Source organism: Anoplopoma fimbria, chromosome 13 (genome assembly GCF_027596085.1).
Source record: "Anoplopoma fimbria isolate UVic2021 breed Golden Eagle Sablefish chromosome 13, Afim_UVic_2022, whole genome shotgun sequence".
Lineage (NCBI taxonomy): Eukaryota > Metazoa > Chordata > Actinopteri > Perciformes > Anoplopomatidae > Anoplopoma > Anoplopoma fimbria.
Window position 1 is genome coordinate 12,993,420 of NC_072461.1, and position 25,890 is coordinate 13,019,309.

The window sequence follows — 25,890 nt, forward strand, 5'->3', positions numbered from 1 at the left end:
AACGGTAGTAGTAGTAGTAGAAGTATTGGAGGACATCATTAATTTTGGTCCAGTCCGAGAGACTGAGGGGAAATAAAACTTAGTTGAAGGTATTTTATAAACCTAAAAGATTGGGGCTTTTGATAAGCCCATCCAACTTTGCCCCTGATTAAATCTGTATTTGTGCAAAATATGTATAACTGCAGTTTCCTCGTGAACGTAGTAGAATGGGCAGGCTTGTGTGCATGTCAGCATAATTAATGTTAACTAATTTTCTTATTGCCTAAATATTTACTTCTATTTTTTGTTATTCTGACCACTACACAAATTAATAAAAAAACCTCAATGTATTATCAAGGATGTATCACTGATTTGCAAAAATCGTTTTAAAAGCTTGACATAAAACAGACAAAATGTAATGATTGCAAATTCAAATAAAATAGTCTTAAGATTTAATAGATGAAAATAGATGTTCTAATCAAACCACTTAAACTATAATACATCAAAAACAAATGCCAAAATTGACACTGGCTATTTTACAAATCAAACAGTCTCTACACTAAAATTATAACTGGCATCATGTGACACAAATACCATGAATTCATTGCAACTGAAGTGTAGGTGAAAATGTAAAAGATGGAGAAAAATGGATATGAAGAAACCAAATAGGGTGAAGTTTAATAAAATCACTATAAATTCAATATTGAGACACGTATTAAAATATTGATGTTAAATAACATAGAATAATTTAAATACATTAAGGTCACCTTTAAAGTCACTATACCCTAACATATACCAAAAGTAATCATAGTAATATTATACAGAGCTTTAAACAAAACCAGCAACTGTGGTGCTCCAGAAGAGAACTGTTTTTGAAAGTGAATACAAGAAATCGGTTTACTTTCAGAACATTTCCCCAACACACAAACTGAGCCAGTCTGTTGGGTAGACTGTTTACCAAGTTCACGTCTTTATTTTGCGTCTATAAAAAAACGTGTCTTTAAATCCTGCATGAAAAATACAACCCCAACGACCAGCTAAAAAACTAAAGGGTCACAAGGGCAGACTGAAACACTGTTTTTTATGCAGTCACCACTGTTTATGGAAAGCACCTCACGCTGCCTTCATATCACAGAAACATTATCTATCATGACTATCACAATTAATTATGATATCAGTTCCACTTTCTGATAAGGAATACTTCACAAAGGGATCATCATTTGGAACTTTATGTCTTTGGTAATGTTGATAAATTATTTAATAATGAATGTGTCAGTAGTAAGCCATTATTAAAAACCTTTGTATTTATCCTCCTTCAGCTAAGTGAGCTCTTTAATTTTTTTTGATACACTACTATTGTTTTGATTCAATCGGTTATGATAACATTGTGCTCAAAATAGTTGGTGGGATATCAGAACACAGTTATATTGCTAAAAGAAAAAAGGCTAAACAGGGACATGATCAAAACTGATTGAACCAAAGGCCAGCGCTATAAAATAAAACCCAAGTTGCTATTAATTTGATAAAAAGGTCCCAAATTCTTTGGGAGGACGGTTAGTTGTTTAGCCAAAACGACCACAACCCAAACCAATTAGTTCTTACTGCCGACTTATTGCTGCTCTTTAGAACTCTAATGAATGATTTATTAAGCATTAATAAAGCATACTTTGTAAAGTATGCCTAATCAGATAGTAGTACCACTAATGCAGTAAGCAATTTGACTTTATTAAATAGACACATTTTAAAAAAAGGACATAGTGTAAATGAGCCAATCTCAAGGTGCAGATGTACTCTGGACGATATGTGAGCCAGTGTTTCTCATTTTAAGAGCAATGTGCCCAGTTAGGAATGAGGAAGTTGATTTGTATGGAGGCTGCAGGATTACAGCAAAAGGTTATGGTGAACTGAAAACCTTACAATATCAGTAGCTTATTATCAGTAGCTTATAGCCTATAGAGAAGAGACCTCGCCTATATCACTTTTTAGTCAGTTAGATCCAGCTGTATCATTTCTTAAAAGTTTCGCTTCGCCATGGCGGCGTTGGAACGGTGGTAACAGCACTAACGACGACAACAGTGCTGAAGGAGCCAACAGTGTTAACCTGTGGAGGGAAACGGTGGGTGGGGGTAGTCATGACGTAGTCATTGGGAAGTAACCTATTTGTTTGTTGACTGAGATTTTAAAGCGTCGAGTTCAGTGATTTCGCTGTCCCCAATTTGGATTATGGCCGTAGCCATGTTGGGTTTTTTTTACCATAAAAGTTACCATATTTGAAAAGCGGATGAGTGATGTAGAGACGCCGTATACGGCTCTGGTAGCGGTGGCAAACTGTCAATCACAGTAAGCACGCTTTAAAGCATACTCTGCTTTGTGGTGTATTCAACTCTAAATGGACCAAATTACTTTATTAACTTCATGCTGTATTTAAGAAGACTTGAAACTAGAGATTGAGACCATACACTCATGTTTACAATGTCTACTGAGGGAATAAATCAAGTGAGTAGTAAGGTCATTTTCTCATAGACTTCTATACAATCAGAATTATTTTTGCAATTGGAGTCGCCGCCCCCCTGATGGCCAGTAGAGAGATTGCAAGTTTAAAGACACTTCCGCATTGGCTTCACTTTTTAGAACCAGAGGTTGCTGACTGGGTTGGTACAGTTTTGTCGGCGGTTACCTGCATATGAGCGCTGTGCAGAGCGGCAGTAGAGAGCTAGTCAGTGGGGCGTGAAGGAAGGGATTCACATTCTCCAATGTGCACACACTGCCGGTTGGGTTACCAAAACAAAGAACAAAGAAGCTCAGAGTGTGACTTCATTGTCTGTTCAGGACGCCATTACTTCCTTTTATCTTTACACAGCAAATAGATGTTTGCTGCTATATTTATTCTCTAAATATCGTATATAGAACCTTCAAAGAACATTATGGCCAAAGCTTTCTATACACCAATACAATCACATACCTTTTGTACGGAGGACAATCCAAGTAAGTGGTGCTTTGTGACTGTTAAAACTGTCCTGAGTTACAATAAGTCAAAACAGTAAAGGATACAAACACTAAAAAACAGCATGGCTCCACTGACAACCATTGCAAAGTCTTTGGTCACATTCAGATGTGTAATTCTCTGGGAGGGGGGAGGGGCTGACGCTGCCGCCGATTACGCTGCTGAGAAGTTTGATCTGATGGAGTCCTCACGTAACTGACGGTGCTTCCCAGTGTCGCACTCTTCCCTGTGCGTGCGACGCTCAATGGTAATCCTGTAGTTTTTTCTGCCGAGAGAAAAAAAGGGTGTTTTAAAATTGTTTTGGTTTAACAGCTTTTCTTCTTACGTTTGGTAGGTACCTTTACTCTTGTAAAAGTCCTCCAAATTTCACAAGTAACTCTATTTTACCTTTAACTGTACATACAGTACTTTTTCTTTGCAATACTTACAAACATATATTAAACAGACATTTGGGAGTGCTCACCTTTGATGCCAATTCCAAATAAGCAGTTTAGATAATATTGTTAAACTAAAAGGTGTGTTTCCAGCCTGTTTGATTGTCTGACTTGTGTTGCTATGCCGGAATGCAGTCTCACGGCATCCTTAGTTTTCAGACATGAGGTTGGGGATGAATATGAAATTCAAACCAATAGTATAGATAGAAAAACTACAGAAACAAGTCCTAAATTGTAAAATCAAGTTTTTCAAGTTACTAATTTTTACAGGCAAAAGTTCTGTCAAAGTAATTTATTTATTGATAAATAATTTATTAATTTAATTAATTTAGGAAGTACAGTGGTCCAGAAGTGCATAACACAACAGCAAAAAAGAAACGCAACGGAAATTCAAAATGCTCAATAGCAAAACATCAAAACAAAATAGCAAAAGAGCCCAAAAGCCATTACTTCCATCTGTTATAGAATCCAGACTGCAATATAAACACCGACAGCAAAGAGGCTGAAATGTGCCACAGGACAGTGCATCCAATAAGTGACGAGGAATCATTGTACAATACCAACCTACCTATTCTGCTTTGTGTCGCCATTTCATTTTCTCTTTTGCTGTTGCGTGAATTGTGTTTTCTCTTTTGTCGTTGTGTTTTGAACTTTGGGACAACCATACAGAGTCTCTAGGCTTCCAAGTGGGAAGGCAGTTGGACAACTGAGCCAGTTGACAGTACTTAGCAGATAGTACTCAAACGCAACAATTTTTGCATACATAAATATCATCCATTGTTACCTGAAAAAGTAGAATGCTATAAGCATGGCAGTTCCCAGAACAGCTCCCACTATGACTCCAGTCAAAGCTGATACTCCTAGTCCACCTGTTTGGAAGAGCAGTTATTGGTAAAAACATGGACTCTGTCATACATACTGTAGATAAACATACCAAGTCACATTTCATAGTTGTCACTGAACTATTTACATGATTTGTCCGGTATCTCTTTCTTTGCTATATGTCTTCCTTTCAGGGTGAAATGGTCCGTGTTGAAGGCAGGCAGCAGCTGAAAGGTTCCATTTTTACCATAGTAGTTGGCCACCACCTGTAAGTGAGTACACCACGTTATCATCCAGTTGAATTCCCACAGCCACATCTACCTTCTTCTTCCTTTTATGAAGGTGTCGCCATGTTGGAATTTTGCTTCCTCTCACCTCATAGGTTCCTGCTTCAACATTCGTCATCGCCATCAAAGAGAAATCCCCATTTCTGTCACCATTGACGTCCATAGATACCTGGCCAGCGATCCCTGTCCATCGCCATGAAAACATTGAGAACATCACTTAGCTGCAAAAAATTGGAACACCTTTCTGCCAGTGTAAAAGTAGATTTCATTCACATATAATCTAAAGGTCACACACATATACTAGAATTATAAAAATCTAATTAAAAAAAATCTAATAAAAACCGGACAAAAATGCAGTCCAGGGGGAATGGATAAACTCCTGATGCCCATATAATATGCAGATATTTTGTGTATATTTCCATCCCTTTAGTTTAACAAATTCAACAATATAATCATGCTATTTTCAACACTTTGTTGTTCTAGATTACTCATCTGCATTATTATTGTCCTATTTTGTACTGTGTTTTACAGTTTTTCACAATTGCTAACAAGCAATTACCTACTGAAGATACTTTTAACCGAGCAACACACCTACATCACACAATAAGCCAAATAGTTAATGTTCTGCCCAAAACCGCATTCTGTTCATGAAATACAAACAATTTTAAAATGCAAAAAACAACAACTTTTCTACATACACAAATTCTATGAAAACATGGCAAACCCGACTAAATATCAATTCATTCTCAAAAACAAAACGCTAGCACACGTTTTCTATCCCAGGGGAATCATAGCTCAACGACTTTCAAAATAAAAACAGTTGAATGCAGTACAAAAACATGTTTCAGTTCTGCCTGCATACAAAGACAATATGAAATCCATTGTTTCCTTTTAATGTAAAGCACTATACGTTGTTTGGTCACAGAATTGTCAGAACTGTCAAATGTCCTTTGGTCTCATGTTCTCGTCGATGTAACAAAGCTTGGACTTAACCACCCCTGGCAGCCTATTTTACACAACTTATAGTAAATTAGTTATTTCTCAATGTTCAAATGATCTGTTTTTCTTGGTGTGGGCAAGCATTTGTAAAGAAGACCGAAAAGATCCGTAAATTTGGTATTGGGTAAGCTTGTATGTGAAGAAAATGTAATCTTTATTGAAATGTGTTAATTGACCGCATTTTCTGTGAGACAACATGAATCCTGTTAACAGTATGGTGCACAACAGATGGGTGTTGTGCCAATTGTGTTTAGAGTTTTGAAAATTTTGACTGTAAAAATCTAATGTTCCAGCCAAACTGTATCTTGTAGTTACATACTGGTGTCACAAGATGGCAATAGCTTCATTTCAAGTACGGTATGGTAACCGTGCAAGTCACTTACTTTTCCAAAACACGTTACTTCAAGTATTTCTGAATGAGAAGCCTTGTTAGGAAATGAAAGCATCTGTCCGCTGAAATGCTTCTTTTGATTTGGAATGGATTCAGGAAGTTATTAGTTTGTATTAGGACCAAAATGTTGTAACAATTTTTTTAACAAAGCAAACACGAGCAGATCAGAAGAGTTAAACATGTGAATATTATGCTTTAGAACTCAAGAAAGTCTTAGACAATTCCTCTGTGGGAAGGTAGGCAAGGAGGGAGAAGAGTTGCCAACTAATCTATCGAGTTTAGAGGTGTGGCTCCTGAGTGTAAGGGGAATGTTCTGTCCCTCCCATCACAAGGTAACCCTATAGCATACTCTGCTTCATCATCTATTCAACTCTAAATGGGTACATGGTTTACTAAATGAATATCATGCTGTATTAAAGAAGACTAGATACTATTGATTGAGACCAGAAAATCAATGTTTGCAATAATTAAGTAAGAAGTAGGGTGTCTGGGGATTGACCAGTAGCCCTTAATCAAGTCCGTGACCACCAGCTCCGCTGCTCGGTAATCCACAGAACAGGTCCCATCCATCTAGAAATATCAGGTTATCACCATGAAACTCTTGTTTTTCATGTGATTAATGCTTCTATTCTGTTATTTTACTTTGGGTTACCCTCAGGACACAAACCACACATCGATTGGGTGACAGGAGCCAATTTCTTATAGTGGAGTCGTCAGTATCATTCAGTTTGTCTTTGATCCGCACTGCCTAATATTCCAAGTGATTCTGCCCCCAACAAGTTCCCTGACCTCTCTAAGGTGCCTGCAGAATACTTGGACGTCAAGGAGGTGTTCAACAAGCCTTGGGCCACCACTCTGCCTTCCCTGGTTCTACACCCCACAAGGTTTGGCTCTTCTGCCTATCAAGACCAAGGCTATGGAGAAATACAATCAACAAGGCATTGGCTTCCGGCATTTATTGAGCATACACATCGTGTGCTGGAACATGCTCCGTCTTTGTGAAGAAAGGACAAAACCATCCCGCTCTCTACTGACCATCGTGGCCTCAATGACATTACGGTCAAGAACAAGTACCCTCCTCCGCTTATCTTTTCTGTTAATGAAATTCTGAATTGGCCTACCATGTTTTTCCAAACTTGACCTTAGAAACTCTTATCACTTGGTTGGTATCAGGGAGGGGGATGAGTAGGAGACAGCCTTCAACACACAAGTGGCCACTTTAAGTACCTTGTCATGCCCTTCGGTCTTACCAATACCGTTTAGCAAGCAATATGTAATGACGTTAGCTACTAACACTTGTGTTTTTGTCTTACATGGATAACATTATCATCTTATAAAGATCTGAAGAGAAACATGTGCAGCACGTGAGAAAGGAGAACCAACTCTTTGTGCCAGTGGAGAAATGTCTCTTTCCATGTGTATTGTCTTGGATTCATCACCAACGCCGATTGATGCTGCCAACTTCTAGGTGGTGATGGATTGGGCCATCCCCTCCTCCAGTCAGAAGCTTCAACATTTCCTTGGGTTCACCAATTTGTTTTTACTTTTTAAGATAATTTCGGATATTTTATGCATTTATTTGATAGTGATAGTTGAGAGAAACATGGGGAATTAGAGTAGGGGAACGACATGCAGCAAACCGACCGGCCAGCAGGGAAGGGAACTTGGGTACATCTGCACCCATGTGGTATGCTCCCTAACCATCCAGCTATCAGGTTGGTGGAGTTAACCAATTTTTACTGCCATTTTATCCAAAACTACAGTGCTAACCTAAAATAATTGCTCCTTCATGTGGCCCTGGGAGGCAGACAAAGCTTTTGGTGAGTTTTGGTACGTTTAACATCTGCTTCCATACTCACCCTCCCCGATCCCTCTCGACAATTTGACCTGAGGCAGCCTTCTACTAGAGATCTGCTTTATTCCATACCCAAATTGTACCAACAGCAATTCTGTCAATGTGGACACCACAAACATGAAAGTCGCAGAAGTTTAGAGACGTAGCCATCGCACACAGGTAAAGGTAGGCAGTATGAGCGGGCTTGGTTCATCTTGAACAAGGCTTCTGACTGTGTCCAAAACTACTTCCTTTTTCACTAAACACTTGTTTACTCTATAGTGAGCAAAACAAGAGATTTAAGACATTTATGAAACATCATCATTTTGCACCATGAATTTCCAGTGTACAGTTAGTTGTGTTTCATGATCATGACATTGGTAGCATTGACTGTTTTGATGATCTATATTACAACCAGCTTAAGCCTGTGACATCATCCACCAATTTGGTGCTAGACAATCATCTGGTATTTACCTACCTGCTCCGGGTGACAGTTTTAAAGGAAAACCAACATCTTGAAACAGCAAACATGCCATTGTTTTTTTTGTTGAACTCTATCTGTAAGCTTTGCAATTCTGTATATCATTTATCATTTCTATGATATTCAAAATAATGCTACTAATGTTTTGCCCTCAATCTTTACCACACCACAATAGTAATATAATCATAGTGAATTGGCAGTCATCACTGGCTCAGTGTGAGCAGTGTGTTTTACCTTCAAAAGTTCTGTTCCACATGCGTGAGGTGATCTCTGTTCCATTCTTCTTGCTGTATCCATTTTTCATGGCTTCATGCAAGGCGATGGCATACAGCCACATGGCATCATGGAATCCCTCAACAAACATGTTGACCTGAAAGCGATCATATAGTCTAATTGACATTACACTGCGTGAAGCACAACAGTCACAATGGCTTCTTAAGACAAATTTGACAATGTATGCTTTGGAGAAATAATAACTTGAATACATCAACAAAGACTTTACATTAATAAACAGTCATACGTACACTTCCGCAGTCTTTGCAGTCATGATACCCAGCTTTTTCAATGGACTTTTTCATTTCCATGGAGAAGTTTTCAAACTCGGGCTTGACAGTCCTGAGCAGTGTCACAGTGTTCAGAGAAGCAAAGGCTTGCCTTGCATCGTTGTCATATTTATCTCCTCTCTTCCATGAGCCATTGCCTAGAATTTTAATTATAAAAAGGGACAAACAAGGAACATTTTCCAAATATTACTAAACAGCTACCGCTAGCTAGCTACATAACAGTGTAGTCCCTGCAGGACGGAGGCCTTTAGGTGTATAACACAACATTTTAAGAAAAATAAAAAGTTTTAAAACACAGTAGCAAAGTAAGAACCAAAAAGTTTTACAAAAACAGAGACAGACGTTTTTTGTCCAATGTGTAGGATTTAGGGAGCTCTATAAGCAGTAATGAAATAGAATGGCAGAGAGGAAACGTAGTGTGGGTTGGTGCTTCTTTTCACCTGCAGATGAAAACACAGCATGATGCCCTTTTGTGACAATAAAGTGCAACACACAGCACCACAAGGTAACCTCTACAAACATTTAAAAACAACTCCCCCTGAAAGTTATATTGAGGTTTATTATCTAATCATAGAAAATCTGTAAAACATGGAATTTGCCTTTGAATGTAATGATATTTTCCTTTTTTTATCAAATAATGAGCAATATTTAAAAAAGAAAATCATATACCCATTTAAGAAATGCTCAATATTAGTATTGTTAAAAATTGTAATAAAAAGTATTGGTATCTTATCAAATCACAAAACTTTGGTATCGCCATTCCCTACCAAACGCTGGCTCTAGAGAGAGCATTTTTAATGGTACCTGAGGGCCACAATAGTTCTCTGACATGAAAGGGAGGAGTGAGTGGAGGGCTATTCCATTGGTTGCATAGGCAACCTTACTGCTAGATGGCACTAAATCCTACACACCGGTCCTTTAAGAAAACTAAATCTGATCCCTGCCCAGTTTCCCTCAGATTTACATTAATTATGATTCTGCAGCGCACAAATTAGATTAAGTGGCATGTTCATTGGCGTTACAATAAAGTATAGCGCCCTTCATGTATGGAGACTCGAAGTAAAAGTGGTTCGGGAAGGTCAACGGGCATGTAGAATGTGTGATTTTCTTGCCAGATAGCAATATGTTACATGTTAGCAAACAGTTGCCTGACAAAGAGCAACCTTATTAATAACGTTAGTACGAATTGCTATTACACTGTACTTTTAGCTATAGTTTTGATCACCACCAGATGTCACAGATTTTATGGTCACAGGTTTTAATTTGTAATTTTCACATTCTCACAAAGCCAAATGAGCAAAAAATCTATCACTTTCCATATATTTGACTCCATAGTAGATAAACAGGAAATGTATGCATACATTAAAACCACAAATGTCAAAATTCCTCTTGCTGGATTTTCATTTTTCTTTACTTCAGTTAGTGAAAAACACACATTTAAAAGTAATGTGATGTTAACTTTACCATAAGAAGAGGCATTGAAGAGTTCAACATTAAAGAACATGTAATTGCCGTTGGTCAGTTGTTGTCTGTGTGCAGCCAGCATGATCTCTCGTATTGTGTCCGCTCCCATGCACATGATCACCACTGCAGGAAAATGACACAGAGACAAATGCAGTTATAGTCATTAGCCAGGGTCATCAGTTTGCATGAATACCATAAAATATGAATCTTAGAAAAATGATTAAATCCTCAAAATAAATAATTACAATTATCTTCAGTTCATAACTGACGTCTGGGGAATTTTTGATACTTTTGAAAAAGAATCCTTCATGAAGGTGTTAGATAAAGATAAATGGGCAGAAACAGTGTGTAACTCCTTACTGATTTATTAAGAGGTCAACAGGACCATCAAAATCTGAACACTGATTAATGGCTACTCAGTTGCATAATGGTATAGCAGTTTGCAGATTGAATGCCTAATATTATTCATTACAGATCAAATGAGGAAACAATTAGCAGAAAATAAGACAAATTGTGAAAGAGTAGAGCAGGACCCACGTTAAAGCTCATCAAATGAGTTGTTATGTCTTTTGAGTCATGATTTTAGGCCTATATTTGTTTCCATTTTGGCAAATAAGCATCATTATAAGAATGCTAAACTAGAAGAACATCTTGTGTTGGGATCACACCAGTGCGACGCCAAATCGGGCAAAGTGGCTGTAAAGTAGGGGGTCCAATGGCCCCTTTCAAACTTGCTATCCATTATATACTTTCTATTACTGGATTACTTTGTTACTGAAGACATTTTTTAAATTTGACTTTCAGGCAAGACTAAAATATCTATTTTCTATGATTTTTAACATCAGAGATAATGTAATCCTTGGCGATGGTAGGTCACACTGAATGATATCAATATGTGTGTCATATCTGTGGGTTCAGATTTGACTGAGTTATCAAACATCAGAGAAGTAGTGTGATTTTGACTCAAATTCATCCCCAGCAGTATATTTACCTTCCCTTCAAATCTCCTGTCCTGTAATACAGGGGAAAATAATAATTTTGCAAGAAGAAAACAGAAATTTAAATTTAAATAAATCTAAAACTAAAAGCAAAGAGATAGAAATGATTAGTTAGAAAATTTTAATTAACATAGGAAAAAACTAAATCAGTCAAAATTCTTGCAATTCAACTTTGTCAATGAAAGAGAAAATATTCATCATTACAGCTTTAAAAAACCCCGCAAAAGACTATTATGCCACCAGCAGACATAACAAATACATTTTAAACATTTTACCTCAAAGTATGTACATCAGACAACGAAACAAACAACGATATAAATTAATTATTTATTAATATAGATCTACCCACATTGACAAGACCAAGTAAGAGCATCAGATGAACTTTTTACACTGGAGGAATTTCACAAGGCACTTGTGCTAATGCCTTCCCCTTAAAGCACCAGTCCCAGAAGGCTTCCCCACTGAGCTTTTTATTAGTCATTTACTGGCAAATCATCTTGCCCCTGTTTTTCAGGGCTGATAGAAGCTGGTAAAATCCCACTACTAAAATCTGCAATTACAGTAATACTGACACCTTGTAAATGTTCAACCAATCAATGGGCATCCACAAGTTGTAGACTGCAAGGCAAGAAAGTCCATTCTCTCCTTCATTTACACCATCTACCATGAACCACTTGCTGCGGCCAGAACAATCGCGTTAAAAGGTGTACTATCCACTACAATCAACCATAAAGTAAGTGTATATGCAGATGACATTCTTCACTACTTACAGAACCCACAAGTTTTATAACAAGTTACCGTGAACCTAGTCATGGCTCAATCCTCAAAAATGTCAAATCATTGAGCCATCACGACCCTACCTCCACAGATGGTTGATGCCATATGATACCTGGATGTTTATATCCACGACAATACATGCAACATCGTGGCTGCTAACTCTCACGGACGGGTGAATTAAGGACAGCTGCCTGTTTTGCGCATTACCGGGCTGGCAGTAATAAATTATGGTTTTAACCTGCATTGGTTATCTTTGCAGCTGGGGGGCTTGTTAGGAACTTCAACCACCCCCCCAAACAGCTCAAACCAAGCTCCCGTGTTTTTATTGCCACCGGCTGATTTAAATATTCAAGACTCATTTAAGGTGGGCTGACATTTAAGGTGGACTGCTACTACTACAGCTACTCTCATTGTTGTGACAAGACACATTTTGCTTGTTAAGCGTCCCCTGGTCCTGGAAACAGTTTCCCAGCATTTTGCGGACAAGAACACTAAACCGAGTCAGCGAATAGAAGGACTTACAGCACTAACACCCTCCTAAGTTGGAATTCTCCCTTCACAGTATTTTTGCCATGTGCTTCCAAAAAGCTCTCAGGCGGAGGGAGCGCTGCCAACTGTGTCACCAGTGATGAAAATCCAGAAGCGCTGAAGCTTTTCTCGCTCTGAGCTCAATTTGTTTTAAACTCGACATTTAATCATCGAAAGCAAAAAAAGGGTTTGCCAAAATTATATAACATGAAAAAAAGCTTCACTGGGTTGATATAAACTTTTCCTTTGCTGATTAAAAATAAATAAAACCAACAAACAAGCAGCCACACAAACAAGGCCCGCAATTGAAAAACACCAGCGTCCCATGTTAATAAGGAAGATTCAGAGTCCTGCTGGAACATTCCTCACAACTCTGTCACTTAAACACACCTCCTGAAATATCCCCCGAGTCAGTGGGACAAACTTCACCTCAGTCCTGCCAGCACTATAGCACCCTTTAATTACACTGGGCTCCACACACACTACCGACCCTTGTGTGTGCTCTGCAGGCCGTTCCGTAGGGGCAGCGCTTGCAGCCAGCAATATTTCAAAACTTTTGGATTTTTCCTTTTTTTTGCGCTAGGGCACTGATGCTAGTTACAAATTAACTCAGGAATGGGGCAGCACATGGCGCGATCACTGAGTGCCCGCAGTGTATTTCGAGCGGCCCCCGTGTTGGCCGTGAAAATTCTTAATGCTGGAGCATATGCAAATAAGGAGAGCTGTTGTGCATTACTCCTAAAAAAAGAAGAAGGAAGGAATCATTTCTGTCAGAGAGGTGAACAGGATGGAGAAAATAGAGTGAAGGTGATTGAATGACAAGCCGTCCTGTTGATGTTGTTGTTGTTGTTGTTTTTAACAGTATTGTCCTTTCAGAGACTTGAGATGTTTGTGGCTGTACAGTAAAAGCCAGCCATTGCTTTACAACCCTGCCGCAGTCTGAGTGGAGTTCTCCCCAAACACAAAGGCTTCATACAGACTCAGGATGGGAGTGCATGTCTCAGGAGGATTAGCATCAAGAAAAACCGACCAATCCAGAAAGAGGCACTTTTTTTCCTCCCTAAGTGTTCTTTGCATGTTGTAGTATTGTGCAGGTAATGGTGGGGGAATGGGTAGCAGATTGGTTGGTTGGTTGGTTGGTTGGGGGGTGTACAACCAAAGCATGAAAATGTAAGTTTATGGGAAGCTTTTTACTTTGAATATCTTATCTCAGTCATACATCCCTGTGCATTGTTGTACAAGAGCAGGCTAACGATGAGGGAGTTTTTATCATTTGAAGACTACATCACGAAAAGAAAACTATTCCTCAACGAATCATACAATACGCATTATCACCATGCCTCTTCCCAGAAGCAGAAATATCCCGAATCCTATATGAACTATATGCTCAATCTCTGAAAATATGATTTGTCATTGATATGATGCTGAACCTGTGAAAGGGGCATAACCATGGCTACAAACCAAATGGACAGATATCAGGTAAAAGTATTCTTTGCCCACTGATCTGCCATTTGTTGCATATGAGAACACCTTGTGTATTACTGCTTGTATAAAAGTGAATGCTGGTGGATGGGTCAGGGACCGGAGTAAACTCTAGGTTGCCCTGCTAGTGGAGAAAACATTATAACGTGCCCGTTCCGATGCTTGGCTAGTGGAGAAAACCTGATGAGGTTCCCTATACGGTGCCTTGCTAGTGGAGAAAACTAGATGAGGTGCCCTATACGGTGCCTTGCTAGTGGAGAAAACGAGATGAGGAGCCCTCTACACTGCAGCCCCCTCCAGTGGAGAAAATGTATTTAAGTGTCAATCACATCAGGTCCTCTTCTTCACTCTAAAGTGTTCCCCACTGTGACACTAATGACATCTGTGGCAAATATACATACAGCAGCCCTGATATGAATATATGGCTCCACAATTCTGCTTTTTTTATGCTGAATTCTTCACGTACTAAAAACATGGCAATGAGTTTTACTTACAGTATGTGGTCTAGTTAAAGGTGCAATAAACCTCTGAAACCAAAGCATTGATTTTTATTAATGTAGATATTGCTGTTTGATCAGCCTTTAGCAAGCCTATGGTCAAGATTTTTTATTTTTCTTCCCTTTTCTTTTAGTTTTTTGAGGATTTTGTGAAAATGGTGCCAAATGTCAACAGCAGGTCGTAGCACTGACAAATATCACCACCTTAATTGGAACAAAGTCCATAAGTTATTAGACATTGATGATTCAATGATATCAAAAGAACAAAACTGTAAACGGCAGATGAATTTGACCAGTAAAATTCCAGTAGATTAGTTTCAACAACCGTGTCACTTTCAAAGTCACTTCAATAACCTTTCTTGTCTCGACAATGTCTACATGCCTCAATTTATTGAGCTGCTGCCATGTGATTGGCTGATTATATATTTGGGTCAAAGAGCAGTTGAAGAGGTATAAATAATAAAGTGGCCTGTCAGTGTATATTGTCTCTTAACCCTAACCCTACAGGGTTAATCCTTAAAACCTTAACCCTATAATCCATATATAGGTTAATGTACACTATATATTGAAGTATGAAGATTAAAGATCCTTTTGTGTGATAAAATGACAGCTATTGATGCCCAGTGGTGAATTTTTGCAACATTGAAAAAAGTCCCTCCAAGGGTTGTTTTTTGCGTACGTAAACCTAAAATCTAAGTCAACCTATGTTGTAAGTTAAGTTTAAAAAAGAGACTGTATGCATTTAAGGATCAGAAAATATATTTTTCCTATAAACACAGAAATCTATTATGAAGTGACACTCATGTACCAAGCAGAAACTAACTTCAAAACTGATGCTGATGCAACAACTTTAACCCTGGATTCGATAAGGAAAAACTCCCCTCCTTTTATATGGGAATACGTGCTTTAAAAACAGAACCTTTCTATAACAAATAACAGTTTCCAGTCCAACCGGTGTCCAATTTTACTGAAACTGATTCTGCACTATCACATCATGTTCTAAGCCACAGGTATACCTCTAACACAATTATACATGCACAACCTCAGGCACTGCTTTTGCCAGACATGTTGAACAGAAGCTGATGATGTGTGTTTTCCGTCGAGGATGCATCAATAGGAACAGAGGTAACTTCAAACATAAGTAATGATTCTGCTTTATTACAACTTAAGTCTTATTTTGTAGTTTTGTCCATTATTCATAAAGGTTATGAGGTTATAATAACTTTGTACTTTCAACGTTTATTACAGAGATCAACTGGGAACACAGTGGCATCTCACACAAACATCTTGGGAACAAACCAACGGTTTATCAGGTTTATCTTAATAATTTAATTTAGAGGTAAAAACAAAAAGTGTGCACACCTGAAATGTCTTGTGTGCACACAACTGCAGGAAGTAGGTCGAAGTTGAAGCAGGACATGAGTCCAAAAAAGTAATGGATGTTTAGAACAGAGAGTGTTAGTAATAATTTTACTGTTTGCCTTGTTGGCTCAAACAGAACAATACAGAAACAGAACCACAGAAGGACCCGTCTAGTGCTTGGTTCTCATAGCTAGTTCTGTTTTGGATCTAATTCCAGGTTAATAAAATATCTCAGGGAAGCACTCACAGAAGAAGCAGCCTCACTTTAAGCCAGCACTGAACGTCATTGCCTCATTAAATGACAGACCTCACTGGCAGCAGATTATATCAGTTGCAGATACTAAATGTCAATGCCATAAATGATTTGTTAACGCTGTCTCTCCAAACAGATGGTCAAAGACCATGAGTTAAATAGAGCTAACATTACTTCACAGTCAAGAGAAGAAGTTGTGCAACAAAACCCACTAAGTAGTGCTTATTGGCTTTCAATGAGAGTTCAATGAGAAGACCATCCCTCCAAATATGAAGCGATGTTTAAAATACACATTTAAAACATTTTATCTTGTTTGTTAGTATTTAAAATAAAAAAAAATAGAAATCACCATTTTACATGATCAGGGATGTACACAGATATTGTCTGAAGTGACTCAAGCCGCTATTGGGCTGGAAAAAATATATTTCCAGATTATTGTAATCAACAGTAATATAATTATCACCCTTTTTTATTTCATAAAAATTATCACTTTTACACAAAAATAATCGTGATCAATTGCCCTCTAGGGTGTAGAAAAAGAGATGAGGTGAAGTCTATGGTGCCCTGCTAGTGGAGAAAACGTGATGAGGTGCCCTCTAGGGTGCCTTGCTAGTGGAGAAAACGTGATGAGGTGCCCTCTAGGGTGTCCTGTCAGTTGAGAAAACATCATAAAGTCCCCTCTATGGCGTCTTTATGCTGAGAAAATGTGATAAAATGCCCTTGATGGTGCCCTACCAGTGGAGAAAACGCATACATAAACCAAAAATAGCAAGTGAGCTTGGAGTCTGTGAGCCCAAGACATACAACTTTGCACTTGTTGTTATACTTGTACAAATGAAATGGGGCCCTATACTTTACCTGTAGTGCTTTTATATTCTAAATGTAAAAAATAGTCAACCTTTTAGGTTGCAGGTTAACAGCGGTGCTTCGAAAAAAATTAGAAAGGAGGATGCACAGTATTAATTTGCCTCAGTTATTGAACATCTCTCGCATAAACTCCATGTGATAACAGTCCAGCCCGATGTGTTCAGAGGTGTGTGTGTGTGTGTGTGTGTGTGTGTGTGTGTGTGTGTGTGTGTGTGTGTGTGTGTGTGTTAAATTAGATTGTTTTAATTTGCATGCGGTTTAGTAAATCTCTAGAGGAGAGATGGCCGAAACATGGCAGGCTTAGACAGCTTTATCTGAAGTGAAACAGCTTCTTAATCGTCAATTTCCTTCATGGTATAATGTTGTGTGTTCTTTTAATTGTATAACTTTGTTTTATCATAAGGTAACACCATGAGCAGCATGTTTAAAATGTAGAGATTCACGTATTGTAATTTTCAATTTGATTTCAATTTCTGTTTTTTTCTAAAAGTCTGACCTGCTGATTCAAATTTTCTTTCTAAGAACTATAATTTACAGCAAGGCTACAGAAAAATGTTCAATCGTCCCAAACTCAGTTTGAAGCGGGAAAAAATCTAAATGTTATCCTTTTGCTTTGTTATGGTCATCTACAGTGGTTATTTGTTAAAAAATACACAATTCAAAATATTAGATTTTTATTTAAATATTTATAAAACAGCTCATGATCCACTCTCTAATATCCATTTAATGATGCTGAAAAAACATCTCCTTCAAACAACTGGTTTTATTTAAAGTTTCACCAAAAACTAAATTATACATGATTCAATTTGAACACAATTACGTTATAATTTACCTTATGACAACACACATAATGTCAATGACTAAGACGCCAAAGTACAAACTGTAGCTGGGCAATATGGACCAAAAACCACATCTCTGTTATTTTAGACTGAATGGCCAAACACTATATATTTCGGGACTTATACGAAAGTGGGCTAAATAGTCAGTCGTAAGACGAGGCCACATGTGAGATTTCACAAGCACTTTTATTAAAAACACATATATCATATGATATTCGTTAAGCTTCATTTGAGACAAATAATTGAGGAATGCTTTATTTCAACAATATAATCATGCTATTGTAACAATTTGTTGTTCCATATTATTCATTTAAATGTTATTATGTAATTAATGTTATTTTGTTGAACAGACCAGGCCTAGCTTCAGTTACATCCCATGATGATTATGAACATGCCCACAGGGTGTGTGTTTTAACGAGGCGCTGTCCCGGGTGCTGAAGCGCAGTGGATGAGGTCGATAGTCTGAACAAACCCAGATCTTTTATTTTATATGTTGGCATAGACTGCACTTCATTCATTTATTCATTCAAAATGCCTACAAATGAGCAAATTTGTTTTATAGGCTATTTCTGTGATTCATTTGAGCTGATTATTATACCTGTTGTAGTGAAAAGGAAAATCCTCGAAGTCTGATTTTTGTCCGCAACTCTCGATAGATTAATAGTTTATAATGGTAAAGTACAATATAAGTGAATAAGACCAACATGTTTTAGGTTTGTTTTAAGTTTTCATCATCTTTTTGGCTATTTTAACAAAACTCCAAAACAATTACATAGAGCTGCTAATGATATTTTATCAATTACTCAAAACAAAGCAACATGAACCACATTTAAAATCAGCATACTGATTGCACATGGGTCCGGTAGGGGGCCATGGGCGCAATGTATCGATGATACGTGAACACAAAAAAAAGGTCACCAAAAGAAGTTGTACTGACAACAATTATTGTTGGTGTGCAAAATGTCAGGAATATCATTTAAATACTAAACCTTATCAAAATGAATACATGCAATTATGATGAACTTATCAGAAACAGGATTTCTGACACTTTTGTTTTGGAGGAAAACATTGTTAAGGTCTTTGTCACTTGGTTTTGTGGCGGGGGACTGGAACCAAGGAAAGCTTTCAAAGCCTGACTTAGGTTAAATTAGTATTTGTACCTCTGTGCAGGCCTCTATTAGCACCATGACTATTAAAACAAATTTGAGAACCAACCAGATTCGTGCACAGCTTCTGGTCGCACACAAGTATCCATCAGAATTATGGATCTGACCCGTCCTTTTAGCATACAGTAGTTTAGACACAAAACCTGCAATCTGATGGTCCTCCGCGCCGAATCAAGAAAAGCTCAGGATGCCAGTTTGCTGGAGGGACATGAAATGATAAAAAATAGACTTGAATTACTGCCTCAAGGCTGTACGCGTCCGCTCACCAGTTGGACTCTACATTCATCCAAAATTCCATCACTTCATCATTTTATCCTGGTAAACATTTAAGTTAAACATGGCCATAAATGTATTTTGTGAGGTCGCACTGACCTCTGACCAACAAATTCTGATCAGTTCACCCTTCAGTCCAAGTGGATGGTTGTGCTAAAGTTGAATAAATTCAAGGCGTTCCTGAGATGCCGCATTCACAAGAATGGGACAGACATATGTACAAAAGGACGGACGGACAACCTGAAGACATAATGCCTCCGGGAAGCTAAAAAGCACCACACTTGATGTGTGCTGATTGTGGCTGTTTACATGGCTTTCACAGTACAGACAGTACACTTGTAGCTATGTAGAATGGCTTAGTGCAGCAACACGTGCTGTTGAAGGATACTGCCAGTGGCAGACCGAGGACATTGTTTACAAGATCACTTTTGCAGCAGCATTACGCTCATGCAAATTTTTACGTGTTCGTGTAAACCAAGGTTTTCCGGTCTCTGGAACCAGCCGATGGTTTATGTAGATCGTGTACTGGAAAGGTGAACGTGCCAGCATGATTGCCTCCAGTGAGGAGCATAGTCACATATAATCTAAAGCATCAGGGCACTGGAGATTGAGAAATGCAACAGCATCACAAATATTAAATCTTCAAATCATGTTATATTGTCTGTGAGCCTTTATACACAGGTGAACCCCCAACGCCTCGCTCCTCTAATGCAACTCGGCTTCTGCTGAAAAGCCGTCCAATCTTTGCTGAAACCCTTCAAACCTCTCAGTTTAGCACCTGCCGTGCCGAGAATACTAATTTTCCGCCATCAGGTGCACTTCGTGGCCCTGCAGCGTTTAGCATTTCTAATATATGCTAATTAATACAACAGCCACTTCTGTGATGTGTGGTGATGTAATCAGGAAGTGTTATGACCGGAGGATTGTGGCCAACATGCTGCTTATCATTGAGCTGAAACAGCCCTTGGCATAGATACGTTCTCATTTGGTTTAACTTTTCAAGAGTCCTTCAACTGCTACTAATTCACGGTGTTAGGGAGTTAAATATATTCAAAATCTGCTTTATATTCCTGGAAAAAGGATTTTTTATTTGCCTGGGTCTCACTTTTTTTCCTCAAAAGAATACACCAATGTGTTCTGATGATCATGTGGATACATTTTATTTGTTGGGTATCTCATTGGAAAGCTCATTGTTTCTACCAAAGAGAGAATTTATTTTAGTTTAGTTAAAGCATAAATATCTCACTAGCCCATATGAAAGGCTGCCATCTGTCCTGAAATAGTGCAGAATAAGACAATGGCATTGTTTAAGGGATTGCACATTTATAGAGCTCTTTAGGACACATATGGCGAGGGGGCGTCCCATTCTGGTCACTGCCAATTCCAAAGTCCTCCGAACATTTTCGAGCAACTAACCCATATGGCTCATCTGTTCAGTCTGTTGTAGGGTTGCACGATATCGGCACGTCATCAGTATTAGCAGATAAAGGCTTTAAAATTAGACTAAAAAAAATAACATTCCTCCCATATAACAGGCCCATAAGATGCCACATACATGTTTTTTGCATTTAAGCGACCATCAGGTGGTGCCTCCTCAAGTTGCCAAAAGAAGTCAGATTGTCTATGAGAAAATGACTGATTTATTCCCTCAGTAAACATTGTAAACATGAGTTTAGGGTCCAATCAGTAGTTTCAAGTCTGTACAAGGCTACCTTGTGATTGACAGGTTGCTACCATAGCCGAATATGCCTACCCTCCTCTGCAGTCCGAATATAGTCACTTCCGTTCACTGATTGCAAAAATCCAAAATGGCGCGGGCCAAACTGGCTGGCGCAATTGACGCAAAAATTCACAAACGATCCAGCTGTCAAATGTGCAGGATTAACGCAATGCAAGAATTTGCTTCTCATTTGGTGTGAACACAGCATTACTCAGCTCTTCTATGCCTCTTCAGACAGAACACGATTGAATTTCAGCCTGTACACACATTTTTTCAGCAAACTACTGTTGAAAAAGAGCAGCTCATATTGGTAGCAAGAGCAAAAAGATAGCGGACTGCCAAGTGTTTGAATGCTGTCCGTCATGCCTGCATAGCTCCATCTACGCCCTCACTGAAATAAAAAGACCAAAGAGTAGATAAACTAGCACGACAATAAAAGACAGCAACACACTGCATTACTCTCACACTGAAATTAAATTCAGCTTTCCAATTTGAGCTTATTTTCATAAAAAAACAGCAGTTTTTATAACTGTACTAGGTAAAGCTAACATTTCTTACTGAAAAGTAGCAGAAACAAATTTCTGTTCAAGAAACGCTCACAATTGGATAATATGCAAGACAATGTGGTTCTATGCAATTTACTCAAGAAACTTCTTATAACAAGAGATTTCCAATTAGCAGTTACTGTTCATGTAAAAGTGTAGTTTCCATTACTCTAACTAAAGCTCGCATACTAAAAACAACCAAAAAAATGATTCTGTTTGACAAAAAGAAGAAATTATAATATGATTTTTTTTTTGAAGATTTAGAAACTTCCTCTAAAGAGCAGTTGTAGTTGCCGTTCTTTTTGTGAAAAACATCACTGTACTTCCTATAACTGTCATTTTCTACTGAAAATAGCAAAAACAGGATTCTGCTCGAGAAACACTCAAAACTGGATAATATGAAAGAAAACATGATTAAACATGATTTCCTTTATAATAACAGATAACAGATTTCCCATTAGCGGTTTATTTTAATGAATTTTATTTTAGTTTCCATCACTAACTAAAACCGTAATTTCTTGCTGAACCACAGCAACAAAAACGTCTCAGCTCGAAAAACGCTCAAAACTGGATAAAATAAAACATGGTTTTATTTGATTCCCTTTAGAAACTTCCTCCTAACAGCAGATTTTCCATTTTAGTGTTCTATGCATGAAAACTGAAGCTGTCATTTCTTTACCGAAAATGGCCAGAAACACGTTTCTGCTCCAGAAACACTCAAAAGTGGATAATTTGAATTTCCTTTTTAAACTTCCTCTAAAAAGCAGTTTTCATTTGATGTTCTTTTCATGAAAAACTTCACCTTACTAACTATAACTGTCATTTTTACTGAAAACAGCCAGATACATGTTTTTGCTAAAGAAAAAAACGCTCAAAACTGGATAATATAAAAGAAAACATGGTTTTATTTGATTTTCTTTACAACAATGTAAATTCAATATTATGCATCTTCTCTGTAGTCTGTACAGTCTGTATGTCTGTAGACATGAGAGGATGTTCCATGCCAACAGCACACAAGACGTTATGCAACTCTGTCAGTGTGATGAAAATGCACCAGTGTTCTCCTCAGTGGCTGCTCCTACATGAGGGACGGATGAAGTGGCTTACCTTCAGTAGGCGGGCATTCTAAAGTGCCATCTTCACATTATACATCAATGTATTACATTTATATTAATGTTTAATATACATTTTTGTAATTACTGCCTACCTCGAATATATTTCATTTTATACATATTTAATTAACACTGTTGGGGGCAGCCTGAGATCAAGATTTTTTCTTTGCCAATAAAGAACTTAAAACACTGCTTATTTTGCCTATCAGAAGAAATCATTTTTTGATTAATTGATATGACAACTAACAAATGATTAATAAAAAAACCTCTTCTGACAGCCAATTCATCTTTTATGTAATTATTTTCATATATTCACATGTCTTTGAGCATGTGTCATCATTTTGGTCCATGGACCCGAATTTAACAAAATCCACTGACCTTGCTCAGGGTAAAAAAAAAAAAAAAGTGCAATCTATATTTCCCTGAACAATATTTTCATGATGAGCTGAAGAGGAGGGATTGTAACTAAAAAAGACTACAATCACGATTAACTCTTCTAATTTACATATGGGCATGTGAAATTATGAACCTAACCTTTAATTGGGAGGATTTGCTTTCTTAGGGGATTCTCGGCTAAATCTCTTTCAGTTTTGGACTGTTGGTTGAACACAACAAGCTATTTGAAGACATCTCCTTGGTTTGGGAACTTGTGATGTATATTTCCCTAAATGTTCTGTCAATTTGGACCAAACCCTGAGAAAAAGTCAGTAGATGATAGTAAAAATCATCATAAATTGCAGCTGAATTCCTGAATATTTAAAAAACTAAAATTTCACCTTTGATGATTCTCATTTTAAAGGGGAGACACTACAGGTGAACAGGGGTAAAAGATTAACTGCTAAATATCACCATTAAACTTCTCCAGTCAATTACTTACATTAAGACAATTATTTTTGTACTACAAGTGCTCTGAAATGTTATGTTTTGATATGCAAATGAGGCATTATCTAATCAAATATGTGCTGATTTGCATACATCTCAAAAACAGAAATCTGAACATTGGATAAAGCCAGGTTTAAACTTCTTGTATCATTTGTTGGCATAGAAGAGTGAAATGGATTTTCATAAGGGAATGTTGGATATCTCTTTGTATCACTCCATAAATCAGAAAATACTGTCAACAGACATAAAAAAAAAATCTATTTTCTCCGTGTTTTTAGGAAGTTTGATGTATGCAAGTGCTAATGAAGTGAGAATAAAATTCATTAAGAGAAAATGACCTCCAAAGATATATTTTGTGAAATTACATACATTTTGAAGACAATACAGGTGAATACAGAAGAAGAAGATCTAATACATATCATCGTGAAACTTCCACAGTTGATTACTGACATTAAGACAATTACTTTTTGTACAAGTTGTCTGGAATGTCATGTTTTAAAGTGCAAATGAGCAATTATCTAATAGAAACTTTTGGTGATTTTAGCTAAAAATCTACAGACAAAGAAGTAAAGAAAACATCTAAATGTGTATTTAGGATGTTTTCTTTCCACTTGTCTGAAACAAGCAATGTAGTTGAAGCAAAAATAGCACAACATTTCTAAATGTTTTTGCCTGCAGTGTCTCATGTTTAACTATAATAACTAACTTGTGACATGTAACTTTTGTAATTTTACAGGTGACTCACGTGGTTAAGTCGTATCTCTATCACCCGCCTAACCTATTTGAGAGCCACTGAAGCAGCATTACCTTCGGTGTCCTGGACGTTGAGGAGGATGTCGTCGGTGTCCACGCGCTCCTCCGGCGAAAAGGAGTACGTCTTGATGTTGAAGTCGGCCATCAGGTGGTAGACCCCCTCCAGCGTAAAGTAGCAGTTCCGCTCCTCCTTGTCGTCCTCGTACACCAGCAGCGCGCTCCTCCACGTGAAGTGCTCGAACATCGCGGCGAACGTCTCCGCCATCTTCACGTGGGGCGGCGCGATGCGGGTCAGGTGGGAGTACTCGCCCTGCTTGTCGCCGAACCCCGCGGCCAGGGCACCTGCCGAGATCACCGGGATGTCCCAACGGGATGCCAGCCTCACCACCGCCGCCGCCTCGTACTCGCACACGGGACCCAGGATCAGGTCGGGTTTGCGCGCGCACGACCTGTCCACCAGCGCGAACAGGGCACCGTTCGCGCAGTCGGAGTCCTCGAACTGGACGTTGAAGCGGAACTCCGAGAACCGTCCGCCGTCCGCCCTCAGCCGCCGCTGCGCGTAGGAGATGGCGGGTGCAACTCGCGCGTGCGAGAACGGGTAGGAGTTGTTCTGTGGCAGGAACGCTAACACCTCTACGTCCACGGTGATGGTCACAACCGGGCTCAGGAGCGTCAAAAAGTACACACAGCACAGTGCGCCGGAATGTGGCATGATGCGTCTCTCCGGGTCCCCCCCCCCTCCCTCTCTCCCCCCTCTCCCCACACTTCAGAATAAACTGTTCCTCAAAATGTTTCTTTTCCCCCCAAGTTGCCTCCACTGTTTGCACATGCAGCTGCAGAGAGAGAGCCCTCCGCCGTGAATAAATGCCTCGGGGCTAATAGTGAATAACTGTGTTTGTCTTTTTAGAGACGCGAATCTGCCGGACTGTGTGTGTTTTTATTCTGCATTGAGTTTCCTTCTTTCCCCCCCTTTACAGCTGATCCAGCCGCGGCTCGGAGATCCTTCCAGCTCCGCCAGCAGCCGCCGCACACGCTGCTGGCGGCTCCGGCCCGGAGGAGTATTTGAAGCGTCTTTCTCAGGATTTATTCCTGCGTCATCGCGGCGCTTGCCCCGCCCCCTTCTTAAAGCGACACCCCGGCCGCCGAGCTCACAATGAGCCGCTTCAACGCGGGGGCCGTCCGGAGTTAATGGGAGTTAATGGCGGGGGGAATTGTGGTTTCGTGCGGCTCGAAGGAACAAACAAAATACAGAACTTTTCTTGTTTTCTTTTTTTTTCAGATATTATTTATTACTTTTATTATACAGACCCTGCAGCCAGGGTTAAAAGGTCAAGTGTTAAACATTACAATAACAATATTGTAAATTAAAGATGACGGTTTCAAGCTGATGAGTTTTTTGATGGTTAAAGAAATAGATTTCGGATGGAGCACCACTTATTATTCAGTCTGGATTCCAAAATTGTTTTATTCATTTTAGTGTTGATGTTTTGAAACAATTTATGTTGAACTACGGTTTGCTGCTTGCAAAGTGCAAATATGAACAGAAAGCAGATAAAAGATATATAAAATAATGTTGTT

At 38.6% G+C, this 25,890-nt stretch overlaps 1 protein-coding gene across 1 annotated transcript; it reads right to left on the reverse strand.

The window, feature by feature from the left end:
- Positions 1-430: 430 nt before the first annotated feature.
- Positions 431-25,034, reverse strand: npr3 (natriuretic peptide receptor 3). The gene is made up of 8 exons (XM_054610572.1): positions 24,367-25,034; positions 10,259-10,381; positions 8,756-8,931; positions 8,466-8,601; positions 4,615-4,709; positions 4,388-4,505; positions 4,202-4,286; positions 431-3,248 (listed from the first exon to the last, which is right to left on the reverse strand). The coding sequence occupies exons 1-8, from the start codon at positions 25,022-25,024 to the stop codon at positions 3,137-3,139; spliced, it is 1,503 nt and encodes a 500-aa protein (XP_054466547.1). The 5' UTR covers positions 25,025-25,034; the 3' UTR covers positions 431-3,136.
- Between the last annotated feature and the right edge of the window lie 856 nt (positions 25,035-25,890).

Excerpts from the sequence above, each read along its gene's own strand:
- npr3 (XM_054610572.1), bottom strand. The coding sequence starts at position 25,024 with ATGCCACATTCCGGCGCACTGTGCTGTGTGTACTTTTTGACGCTCCTG. Across the intron at positions 10,382-24,366 it reads CAACGTCCAGGACACCGAAG|TGGTGATCATGTGCATGGGA; the intron begins GTAATGCTGCTT and ends ATTTTCCTGCAG. Across the intron at positions 4,710-8,465 it reads GTGGAACAGAACTTTTGAAG|GGATCGCTGGCCAGGTATCT; the intron begins GTAAAACACACT and ends GGCGATGGACAG.